Source organism: Myotis yumanensis, unplaced genomic scaffold, assembly GCF_028538775.1.
Source record: "Myotis yumanensis isolate MYYU_CA2020_CCGP unplaced genomic scaffold, mMyoYum1.0.hap1 SCAF_3, whole genome shotgun sequence".
NCBI lineage: Eukaryota > Metazoa > Chordata > Mammalia > Chiroptera > Vespertilionidae > Myotis > Myotis yumanensis.
Window position 1 is genome coordinate 1,122,626 of NW_027223754.1, and position 13,132 is coordinate 1,135,757.

A 13,132-nucleotide genomic window follows, 5' to 3' on the forward strand; every position below is an offset into this window, starting at 1 on the left:
GAGGCTGCTCCTGCCTCCGGCCTCCTGCCAGCACCTCCCGTGCCGGACGCCAAGGCATTGGCTCTCGCTGACTCCATTTTATGGAGATCATCTTAAAGGTAGTTGGCGTCACATGGCCAGAATTTTTAAAAGAATATTGTATCTATTAGAAGTTAGATACATATATTCCCATTAATATCTTCAAATATATAACTTTCAAATAAAATACTCACATGATGAAGTTTTCCAAAAGCAGAAAGAAGCGAACACAATGGGGTGACTGTTCCCATGCACCTGCATTACCTTCTTCTTGTCAGAGTCAATAACTGACTAGTAAGTTCCTTTCGCACCTTCCAAGATTACACATGCACACGTGCGTCAGCTGTGACATGGACGCATGTGTTTATATGTATGCACGTTACACACAAGCACACACATATGAATTGTGCTTCTAAAAGGAGCGCCTTGTCCAATACCCTCATCTGAACTGTGTGTTGGACAGTTGAACGCTGCCGCTGTAGACCCCTTATCTTTACATTAGAATCGTCGCGCTGTTGTGAAAATCGAAAGGTGTAGAATGTCTAGGGTGGCTCCAGTGTGCGGGGCTGCGTGTTCATTCACTTATGGAGATTTCCAGCACACATTGTTGCTCACTGCTCTGTTTGCTAATCGGTTTGCAGTGTTCCTCCATGTCTTATTATACATCTTATTATCTTTAAAAGATGACATTCGCCGGGATCTGTGTGTCTCTGTAGCTTGGATTTACAGCTCCGGCCCAAGGCGGTGTTTATGGCTCTAGGCTTCTCCATCCGTAACTACCACTGATCTGTACTTTCCCTTTGCCTGAGAATATGGAACTTGGAATGATGCCTGGCCAGTGTGGCTCAGTGGTTGAGCATCAATCTATGAACCAGGAGGTCATGGTTTTGTTCCCAGTCAGGGCACATGCCCAGGTTGCGGGCTCAATCCCCAGTAGGGGGTGTGCAGGAGGCTGTTGGTCAATGATTCTCTCTCATTGATGTTTCTCTCTCTCTCTCCCTCTCCCTTCCTCTCTGAAATCAATACAAATTTTTTTTTTTTTTTTTTTTTTTTTTTTTTAGAGAATTACATGTGCATCCTCCCTTGAGTAGGCATTGGTCTTTGCAATGTGTTTCTACATAACAACTATTTTAGCTTGCCTTACAAGTGCTACCTTTTTTCTACCTTGGAATAGATAAATACAGAAATACATATTTCTTTATAATGAAAAGTACAGAGAAGAAAGGCGTATTCTGTTAAACATTTACGTGTACATACACAGGTACTTCAATATACAATTTGAAATGAGTACACATGTGCATATGTACATATATGTACACGACTGTCTCAGCTCAGCCCAGGCAGACCTGGCACACCTGGCCAAGTAGGGCCTCGCAATAAAGCCAGTGCAGTGACATGAGTGTGCCTGCATTCAGTGTGAGAACACAGAGGCATTTTAAAGGGTGTTAGAAAGAAATGAGCTGAAAAGAATCACTAAAATATTAATGACCAATTATAGATTTAGGTAATGAATGTGTGTGGAATAATTTAGTCGTCCATAAAGTTGAATACTGATGTTATTTTTATAATTTTTGTAATTTTGAAAAGGACATTTTACATGGAACTGACTGAGGGATGTGAGCGGGCAGGCGGGGGGTCAGGGGTAGGCGGGGAGAGATTAGCCAGAGAACCTATATGCGTATATGCACAGCCCTTGGACACGGACAATAGGGTGGAGAAGGCCTGGGAGGGAGGGTTCGGGGTGAAGGGGGTCAATGGAAAAACAGAAGGACATAGGTAATACTTTCAACAATAAAGATAAATTTTAAAAAACAAGGGGAAAAGGGGACATATGTAATATTTTCAACAATAAATTTAAATAAGTAAGTAAATAGCATATAAGGTCAAAAACATCTTACATGTTGATTCCTTGTTAATTTGGCATCAGTAAAAGGTTGTTTTCAATTTGTTTAAGAAAAATGAAATAATTCAAGTAACTGTAAAAATGTGACTTGATGAGCCGTTCATCGTTAGCCCAGCGGCAGCCGGCTCTCGGGGATGGTTGGTGCCTGGTGAGCAGTGAGTGTGGCTCACGTAACTGATGCCCGAGGGGCACCGAGCAGACCCGGTGGCCACGGTCTCCCAGGAGGGCTCACCTGTAACTTAGCAGGAAGAGGAAACGTGCCTCCCACTGCCGGGCTGGCGGCCTCCCAGGGCTGTACTCCTTCATTTGTGGGGTCCTCCAGCATCAGGGCTGCTGGCGGTGCACCCCTCAACCCTAGGAGGACCGTGTGTGCTGGTTCATAGGAGGACCATGTGTGCTGGTTCATAGGAGGACACGTGTGCTGGTTCATAAGAGGACACGCGTGTGCTGGTCCATAGGAGGACACGTGTGTACTGGTTCATAGGAGGACACGTGTGTGCTGGTTCATAGGAGGACATGTGTGCTGGTTCATCGGAGGACGGTGTGTGCTGGTTTAAGCCTTTAAGGGGCGCAGATGGATCAGGTAGCGCAGCTTTAATTTGATTTCGGAAACCAGACCTGAGCAGTAAGCCAGCCATTGTGACCCTTTAAATGTCTCCTAAAGGAGAGCAGGTGACTCCAATGGTTTCATTTGTAGCCAGGTATTTGCAGGTGATTGTGGGTAATCTCAATGGCCTGTTGGGAGGGGGTGGCGCCTCCGGAGCTCCCAGTGAACGCAGGACGCCCGGATGGGACGCTGTGGGTCAGAAATGATGGGAGAGTGAGTCCTCACAGCCTTGCTCTGCGGGGCCTCCCTCCCCCCTGTGCTCAGAGATGGGGAGTGGGGCTGAGACAAGCGAGGTTCCACGCTCTCCTGGGCAGGTGCATGTGCTGAAGGTGGTCTCCGCTGGGGCAGGGGCTGCACTGGGGGTGGTCTCCTGCCGGGGCAGGGCCTGCGGGTGGTCTCTGCTGGGGCAGGTGCTGCGCTGGGGGTGGTCTCCGCTGGGGCAGGGGCTGCGCTGGGGGTGGTCTCCGCTGGGGCAGGGGCTGCGCTGGGGGTGGTCTCCGCTGGGGCAGGGGCTGTGCTGGGGGTGGTCTCCGCTGGGGCAGGGGCTGCGCTGGGGGTGGTCTCCGCTGGGGCAGGGGCTGCGCTGGGGGTGGTCTCCGCTGGGGCAGGGGCTGCGCTGGGGGTGGTCTCCGCTGGGGCAGGGGCTGTGCTGGGGGTGGTCTCCTGCTGGGGTAAGGGCTGGGGGTGGCCTCCTGCTGGGGCAGGGGGCTGCGCTGGGGTGGCTTTAGGTCCCACAGCGCGAGCAGCTCCATTGTTAGGCGGTGGTTCCTGCGGGGGAGCAGTGATGGTGGACAGAACCCGACACTAAAATCGGGGCGTTCAGGGAGTAACAGGTCTGGGTCTTAGGCCCCGTCTAAGAAAGAAGGCTGCTGCCCTGGCCGGACTCAGTGGTTAGATTGGCCCTCGGACTGAAGGGTCTCAGGTTCGATTCCTGGTCCAGGGCATGTACCTGGGCTGCAGGCTCCATCCCCAGCCCTAGTTGGGGTGCGTGCGGGAGGCAACCAATCGGTATCTCTCTCACATCCATGTCTCTCTCTGTCTCTCCCCCTCCCTTCCACTCTCTAAAAACCAACAGAGAAAATACCCTCTGGTGAGGATTAACGGCAAAGTGAGGCTGCTGGCCAAGACCGTGTGGCCTTCCCTGAACACCTGTCTGCGTGTCTATGACGTATGCATGTCATAAACTCGGGTCTAAACAAACACGCACATGGTTCGTGTTTTCCGTGATGAAAACACGCCTGTCACGTGGTGTGGCTGGAGAACGCACGGAGGGGGCAGCTGAGGCGCTGGGTGTGGTGCCGGCCTTGCTCCCCCAAAGCTGAGCCTCGGATGAACCCTGTCCCCTGGGAAATGGGCCATAGGGCACCCCCTGGGGCTCCTGTGAGGCCTTCCGGGCAGTCGTCTGGGAGGGATGTGGGGAACTGGCGCGGGCAGGTTGACATCCCGCCCGGCACCTGGCACCTGGGCTCTCGAGTGGGGCCAGGGGAGTGTGGGCACCGGGTGGGCTGCACCTGCACCACGTCCCAGGGGGCCCAGCACCTCTGCCCGGCCCGCGATCGCTGACCCGCCCATCGGCGGCAGAGGGGCCGCAGGTCATATGTCCCCGCAGGATCTGCCTGGCTGAGGCTCTTCCCTGTGGTGAGAAGGGAGAACTCCCGGTGTCACGGTCACTCAGGGTCCCTGAGAGGCTGAGCGAGCAGATAGAGTAGAAAACAAACAACACCCTAATATTCCCTCCAAGTGCTCCAGACCCTGAGGTCGTGTGTGGGAGATTACAGCCACGTGGGGTGCGCACAGGAACCCCAGAGGAAGGTGCTCACATCACTCACTGTTTCAGGAACATGTGTCCGAGTTTATGGGTAATTTCATCGTGACCAGGAAACGTGGCTCAGTTCTACGGGGTGTCCTCGGGGTTTCCAGAAAAGCCTTGGGGCTCAGGCCCTTCTCAACGCCGCCTGGAGGTTTCGCTCACACACCCTCCCGTCCAGGTCCTCAAAGGGAAGACGAGTTTCCTACCTTCGGAAGCAGGTCTTCGCTTTGAGATGCGGTTGGCCATTCATTTCGGTTTGTCGCGAGGCGAGAGCTAAGTTTTGCTTCGTTTGGTTGAATTGTCTTTGGCAAATAAGGTATTTATTTTATTTCCACAATAAGATCCCTGAAAGCATTCTTCTGGAGAGACACCTGGGGGGACATGTCCCGCCTGCGGCCCTGTCACAGGCTGTCCTGCCATGACCTTGTGGAGGACGTTGGACTCGAGCTGGGGGGGGGGGGGGGGGGGGGGGGCGGGTCTCGGTGAGCGGTGAATGCGGAGGCTGCTCCTGCCCCTGCAGGGACCCAGCCCAGCTTATTCAGTAAACCGGGGGCTGACCTTGCAGCAGGAGAGGGTGACCTACCATCACCCACCAGCAGCACAAATTCCCACCCGCTGGGTCCACACAGTCTTCTTATAAATTATATCTATATTTTATTGACTTGAGAGAGAGAGAGAGAGAGAGAGACAGACAGACAGACAGAGAGAGAGAGAGAGAACCGTGATGAGAGAGAATCATGGACCGGCTGCCTCCTGCACATCCCCCACTGGGGATGGAGCCCACAACCCAGGCATGTGCCCTGACCGGGAATCAAACCATGACCTCCTGGTTCATAGGTCGATGCTCAATAAAAACATATATTGTAAATAATATGAGAAAAATTCAGGCTCAGATAAGGTGATCAGAGAGACAACGGACCTTAAAATAGTAATAAAGCTACAAAATAAATTGTCTGTAGAACAGTAGCCCCATATTTCACCCCACGGCCTGGGAACAGTCGCAGGCACGCGTCCTGGGACTGACCTGGGCATTCAGTCCCCTGCAGTGGCTCCCAGGGTCTCCCCTGTGGCCTTGGTGCCATCACACACCGGCAGGGCCGACGGAGACTGCTCCTCAGGGAACTGATCTAATTGGTGAACACTGGGCACGTTCGATCACTGCTGACTCGGAGGGTCTGATCTCACGCCCGCGACGCCTGGCCAGGCCTCGGCATCAGCCCGTCGTAGGCACTGCGGCCGCCGCAGGCGGGCGATGCGATGCTGTTAAATATTGCACAGTAACGTGCGTTTGGCACCGTTTGGCGTTACAGAGATTTTCTTTCAAGCAATGAGCTCACTGGAATAAGACTGAATTCGGTGATTTTCTTTTCCTAATTTACTTAAAATATACACTTGACATTTTAACTAAACTGTCGCTTGAAAGAGAGTTGACATTTTGGAATCACGAGCCTGTGGGTGATGGAGTCTGAGCGTGAGGAGCCTGGCAGCGCGGCCCAGTGGACCTCGGGCTCCAGGCTGCTGTCTGCTGGGCGGCTGGGCGCTGGGTCTCTGATGCTTTCCGGGGTGGGGCGGGGGGGAGGATCTGAGGGTCTGGGAGGAACATGCACAGCCTGCGGGGTTCCCCAGGGCAGCCTTCGGGGTTCCCCAAGGCAGCCTGTGGGGATTCCCCAGGGCAGTGCATCCCAGTTGTTTGTTGTGAGACAGATGCAGAGTAAACGTGCTCATTTCCAGAACTCGTGTTTCTGCCGGATGATGGGGTCTTGGGATGTGGGGGCGCCACAGGCCCCTCTGCTCCCCTGAGAATCACTCACCTCTCAGGGGCCTGCCCCGCACACACACTGGGCTGAGAGGTGACCCCCACCTCCCCCACACACTGCATGGGAGAGGGACCTGCCCACAGGCACACTGGGCTGAGAGGGGACCACTTCCTCCAACAGGACACGCAGAAGATGGGGTCCCAGAGGACAGAGGGGCGCCTCTAGAAAGGGGCAGACAGAGAGGCGTGTGGGTCGGAGCAGCCGTGGCCTTCTCACTGAGGAGATGGAGTTCTGCCCCTGCTCTCCAACCCATGGCCTCCTAACCCTTGTCTTCCTCCTCCTTCCAGGAGTCAATAGGGCGTCGGTGCCGCCCTGAGGGGTTGGATGGGATGCAATGGGGTGTTTTCCTGGAGTTATGGCGGGGAGGGCAGGAGGCTGGGCCCCTGTAAGCCGACCCCCTCCAGCCCAGTGCAAAGGCCAGCTTAGGTTTTCAGGGGAAATTATGGCAGAAAATATCTGGTAGAGAGATACACGAGCATCTGTGGCTTGGTTTCTATTCCAGTCACTCGGTGGTTTAAATGCACCCCCTCATCCTCTGAACTGCTTGCTTCCAAGTCCCAGTGTGAGAAGAGGCAGTCAGGTGCCCCCAGAGGTGGTGGCGGGGGGCGGGGGGGGCGGGAGGGAGGAGAGAAACGGGGCGCGGACACTGTCCTTTCTTCTTTCTTGTTTCCATAACCCCCAGGTGGCAGCACCCTGGTAGGTATGGCCGAGAGCGACCGGCCTGCAGAGGGAGAGGCAGGGCCCAGGGAGGGGCAGGTGCTGGAAGTAGAAGGAGCCGCTCTGCACATTCCCACGAGGCTCCAGGAAAGCTGTTTCCTTTCAGCCGACACTCAGAGAGAAGCAACAGCTCCCTGGTCTGCAAACCGACCAAACCGGTTGTTCAGAGACAGTGAGATGACACTCACAGGTGTCCCCAGGGCTCAGGGAAGAGCATGAGGGAGGAAATAAACAGCCTCCAGCCGAGCATCAGCAGGGAGCCGGGGAGGGAGGCCCACCAGCCATTTTTATGAGATTCCTTGTTTTTATAAGATGGAGTGATGGCTATAAACATTCTACCCACAAACCCAGCTCCCTGAGGTCCTCTAGGATCTAGGAGAGAGGATGAGATCAACGCATCGGCCACCCCCAGTTCCGAGCCAACGAGGGGTGGTCTGTTCCTCTGCCAATAACATTCCGGCCGGTCGTCCACAGACACCGTGTATCTCTACTTAGCAACTGACTGGTTTCTTCCTTCAGCATTCATCATGTTTAAAAATATATTTTTATTAATTTCAGAGAGGAAGGGAGAGGGAGAGAGAGAAAAAACATCCGTGATGTGAGAAAAAACTGATTGGCTGCCTCCTGCACGGCCCCTCCTGGGGATGGAGCCCGCAACCCGGGCCTGTGCCCCGACCGGGAATGGAACCCTGGCTTCTTGGTTCCTAGATTGATGCCCTCTACTGGCACGCACTGGCCAGGCCTTTATCATTCTCAGGGTATAGTTCTGTCCCTGATTTGTTACACCTAAGCCTTTCATTTTATTTGTTCATGTTTATAAAGGCCATCCTAGCTTCCGTCCCGTGTCCAGGAGCTCAGCGCTATCAGATAGAAACGGCTGTTTTCTATTGTCTTGTGTTTCCTATGCGTTGGCTTATTTCCCATGTGAGCTCTGGGAGGCTCCTCCGCTCTGTGACAGAGTGTGTGTGGATGATGGTACCACCTGCTAGTAGGGCAGTTTGATCACACCCTTTCGGGTCTGTATACGCTTGTCGCTGTATACGCTCAGCCTGCTGCACAGCCTTGGATAAACACGGTGCGGCCGCCCGGCCTTAGTCGTCAGTCCCAGGGCTGAGCATTCGGAATGTTACTGCGCAGTGTCATGTCCGAAGCAGGTTCCCTGTAGAACTCACTGTCGGTGGGGCAGTCATCCTCCATGCCGATCACTGGAAGGCATTTTTGTGATCGGATATTCTCCTGCGTCGATTATGACAGCCTTCCGAGTTAGCATGGCCACTGCACCGGTTGACGTTCAAGTATCGGATCATCTTTGCGTCCCTGGAATAAACACCACCTGGTCCTGGTGATGAACTCTTGCTATGCTAGCCCGTGGCTTGTGTCTGCTTCCTTCTGTTTTGCTCGGGGTGCTGTGCAGATGCATGTATTAGGTAGATCCGTTTATGGGTTTTCTTTGCCACTGTTGGCCTTTAAACAGCAGGGCTGTACTCCTCACAGTTCGGGGCACTGGAAGTTCAGCACCCAGGGGCCAGCTGACTCGGGGCTGGGGGAGGGCCACTTCCTGTCTCACAGGTGGCATCTGCGTGTCACTTCCTGTCTCACAGGTGGCTTCTGCGTGCGGTCTCCCATCACGAGGATGCGGGGACACCACCCTTTTGACCTGACCACCTCCCAGCGCCCCCACAGTGGGGGGTTCATCATATGAATTTTGGGGGGACTGGGAACCTTCCATCTATGGCAGTAGAATTCTCCTATGAAACCTCATGCGCCTGCAGCTTTCTGTTGGGGAGTTTAATGGTTACGTAGGAGATATGTTGTGTCGTGTGTTTTTTAAGCAAGCGGCCCCTTTTGTTTAAGTTGACAAATGTATGTGGGTAGTTTTTGTAGCAGATCCATGTTGTTGTTGTTTTTTGTCTTTGGTGTTTCTAGTAATATCTGCTATTTTATTCCTGAAATCAGATATTTGTATCTTCTCCCACCCCCGCCTTAAGTTTTATCAGTCTTGCAAAATGTTGATTTTGTCAATATTTTCAAAGAATTGTCGGTTTTTAAAATTGCTTTTCTCTATTGCTTCTCTGCTTTCAATTTTGATTGATTTCTGCATTTGTCTTTTGTTTCTTGCCTTCTGTTTGCTTATGGTTGATTTTATTCTTCTCTAAGTTCTCGAGATGGGAGCTTGGATTATTAATGTGAAATTTTCCTCTTGTCTGATGCATTTTTTGTGCTATTAATCCTTCTCTCAGCCCTGCCTCACTGAGCCCACGCGTTGAGGTCCTGCATTTGTTTCCCTCGAGACTTGCTCTCTGAGGCCTGGGTCACTTGGACGGTTGCTGGCTAGTGATGACAAGTGTCCTTTCCTGATTCTCTTCCATCCGTTCCTATTCGAGGCTGCAGCCCACAGAGACTGTAGTCAGGGTCAGTGCCGTAGACGGCACGGCAGTGGGACTTCTCCTGTGGGGCGGGGCTCAGGCTGACTTCTAGCATCGGAGGTTCCGGTTCCGACCAAATGAACCCCCAGGTCCGTACACAAGCCGCTTGATTGGCGAACGTTGGGGAAAATACAAAGTGGTGAGGCGTCTCTTCGACCTTTTCTAAGGCTGTTAACTCGTGGAGGAGGAGGATGTCATGATACGTGCTCACGCATTCTGAGCGCTGACTTCACCTTCAGGAACGTTTGCAAATAGATCCAACCCAGTGACATGTGAAAGACGGGCCTTAGAATTCAAAAGGTGCGTCATGACATCCAACATTAACATCGATCTCTTTGTTAAGGCCGTGATGACTGGTTATGACTGCCTGACGTGCATGTTCCCTTTTCAAGAGAAACTGTGATTGCTTTCAGGGAGACAGGAAGAATAAGCACACGACCTGTCAGATGAGACACTCCACCCCCTAATCTAGGAGGAAGACCGTGCACTCAGAAGCAGGCGCAGTGGCCTCTGGTTTCACGGAGCTCCTGTGAGGAGCCCACAGCGTCTTCATTCCAAGTGTTTTCTTTATGTCACTGGGTCAGTGAGTGCCTCCTTCAAAAAAGACCATTCCCAAATGTGGTTTAAGTGGACAAACTCCGGTGGCCGGAGCTGCTCAATTACCTAGCAACGCCTTGTGCACGGGTCATGTGATTGCCCAACGCTGTATCTCAAACGAATATGCCACCAGGAAAAGAGGAATTGGATGTGTTCGTTAATCAGCGTCAGTGACACATTCCCGCATGGTAACCACATCCCTGTGTTTCTCTGAATTGCAGGCTGTCGGGGTTCCAGCTGCCCTCCGCCATCGTGAGTTCCGGCTCCATCCTCACGCTGTGGTTCACCACCGACTTTGCCGTGAGCGCCCAGGGGTTCCGAGCCCTGTATGAAGGTAGGACACCCCGTGTGTGCACGGTGCCCCCGACGGCCAGGCAGATGGCTCACGCCTGTCGCTCTAGGTTGCAGGTTTTAGTGTGAATGTGAATCTCGGGTTCCAGTGGCTGAAATGTTTGAATCTGGAGCAATGCATTGAAGATTGGAGACTACTCTTTGCTCTAATTGCCAACAATTTTTTAGAAAAAGGTGTGTTTACAATGCTCCTTTATCGATAGAACTCTTTTTTATTGGAAAAGCGGTATTTCTTGTGACATAGAATTTGGAGAAGTTTGCATTCTAATGGGCAGCACCCCTTTACCGCGGAGAATTTATTCTTAACACAGATGAGTTCTCTTAAAAAGGCTGTTGCATAAGAATGCTGACGGTGCTCACACAAAGGGAGTTCTTTTAGATGAATATTTGTTTTCAAAGTTGAAACTGTTCATGGAGACGATGATTTTGACTTTAGTGTTTGGTCATTGGCAGGCCTCGGGGCTTGGTTTTGTGTGTTTTCGGACTCGTGTCTTGGTACCTTTGGGCGCGTGAAATCGGTTTTGAAGACTCCTGAGCAAACATGTTAAAAAGAGCACAGAGAGGTCGAGCTCTGAGGGGAAGTGCTGCAGGTGGGCACAGCGCACTCAGCTGAGGAACCCGACTGGTGACCCTTTCCTTTGTGCGTAAACACCAACGTGGGCCCGTCTTAGTTGGTTTCACAGAGAAGTCATACAGTCTCTTTCGTGTGTCACACGAAGGCTGTTATGTTTAACATAAACTCCCGTGAGTTGCTGAAAGACTGTGGATGGACAATGTACCCTTTTCCTTAAAGTTTTACATGGAATAATCCTTAGGATGCCCACGGTTCTGACGTCCGTGTCTTCCGGCCTCGGCGTTTATGCCTCCACCGGCGTCCGTGGCTGAAGGGTGGATAATCTTTAAGTAGATCGTGGACCGTCAGGGATGCTGTCTTGTTCAGAGAGGAACAGGCCGTGTAGGATGGACAGCTGCTATTCTCTTTCAAGTTTATCCTGTCTACCACTTGCGAGGCAGCCTAACATCACATGATTTCTTTTTTACAAAAGAGTTGGTTCTGAGGCCGCCTGTGGTTACCTCAGAACCTGGCTGGTCTGACCGTCATGTGCTACTTGCTGAGAAGGTGATGCAGCGCCCGCACGTGGGAAACCCGGGCGGCTCCCCTCCCTCCCTGACAGAGCGGGGCCTGGACAGTGTGCTGTGCTGGTTTCCTGATAGAAACGCTGTGGGGACGCTGGGGACGGGTGATGGCCAGGTGCACAGGCCCGTGAGCTTCCTGAGCTGTTGTTGCTGGAATTATTGGCTGCCATAGTGGCTTAACGTGAAGCCGTTGTGGGGATTGTCTCTGCTGGAAAAATCTTTATGAGTTTCTTAAAAAAAAATTCTAGAAAAATGACTTGAAAAGGGAACAGGACCGTAAGCTAAAGGCAGTGTTTTTAAAGAGTTGATATTTGGAAATGCTATTATCGTAAAGTTTACATTTCAATAGGACATTAAAAGAACATAGTCTCTTTACCAGTGGCTGCAAACCTTTGTTTTGAAAGGAAAAAGCTAATCAGAAAGTGCTTTGTCAGCAGAATCAAAATTGCAGAGAGAATGAATATCAGTATTTTAAACATGTTGCTCAATTAGCTTAAAGGTCTCCCGAGAAAATGAGTGTGTACTGTCTGGAGAAAAACCATAATGATCGTCTGAACAGAAGAATAAAGAGCAGAGAATTTATCTAAAAGGAGCAAAGCTCCCAGTGCAAGCACCAGCTGACGGATATGTAAATCTGCTCCCACAGTGAATTTAAATACAATACCAAGGCAATGTCACCATAAAAAGTGAGATGTTGTTATGGACAGAATGTATAAAATATAGCATTTAAATATAATGTAAAGTAGAAACAATGATAAATTGGCAGAAAAAAATCGAAAATACTTTTGGAACCAGCACATTGAGTCCTTTCGATGAGTCAGATTTCCTCTTTCCCATTAGGTTGAATTTGGGTGGGACTGCCCATCACATAATTAATATCAGCCAAATAATACAATAACATGTCGATGTCTTATACAAGACATTCAAAATAGATTTAATTTATTAAAAAACTAAATCAGCATTTAAAAATATAATTCACTCGATTCCTTAATCTAGTATTATTTTATTCCAATTAAAAATTAGAATTTATTTAGTATTATCAGATTGATATTTCAATTTTCATTTAAACTTATTTGCTTGAATTGGAGAAAATCTTTCAAACTTAAAATCTGCCTAAACACTATACCCTTGGTAAGAAACTTAATCTGGGCACAAACTTTTTAGATTTCTGGCAGTACTTTGGAATAGTTAATATTTATGTGAATTATTATTTATACATGGAAATATTAATCTAGATAACAAATATGGAAATAATAAATTGAAATATTCTAGTTAATATGTTCAGTCATTGAATTTAACCCTGATAATCAAATGGGAATATTAATAAATTTCACACTATCTTATTAAATAGCGAGCCCTTCAGGGTGTTAGTAAGTTTGTAGATTGTTGGTGAAATCAACAAATTTTAACCCATAAATATGGAATAATGAAATTGAAGTTAAAAACGTAACAGGGTGTTTGTAGTAATTTATATGCTAGTTTCATGGTTAGACATTATTCTTTATGGTAAACCAAAGAATTCACATAATTTTCCTTGGTGAATTTACAGCAGTATATATTGGGAATTGCACGTAATTTGCAGTGAAATGGAGCGCTATCGGAATTCTTGTATTTGTCCGATAGTGAAGTGCCGTGTACGTAAGTGGGACTTACTTCTCTATTTGTTGCCCTTCCTTCATCAAGGTCTCAAATACTAAATATATATATATATATTTATTTTTGTTTATCAAGTTTATGACATGACAAAGA

At 50.0% G+C, this 13,132-nt stretch overlaps 1 protein-coding gene across 1 annotated transcript in view; it reads left to right on the forward strand.

Moving 5' to 3' along the window:
• CSMD1 (CUB and Sushi multiple domains 1) overlaps nucleotides 1–13,132 on the forward strand; it is a 741,603-nt gene that overhangs the window by 155,380 nt on the left and 573,091 nt on the right. Inside the window, exon 3 of the mRNA XM_070407812.1 lies at nucleotides 10,117–10,229. Coding sequence (XP_070263913.1) covers nucleotides 10,117–10,229 — 113 coding nt within the window. The remainder of the gene's footprint in view (nucleotides 1–10,116; nucleotides 10,230–13,132) is intronic.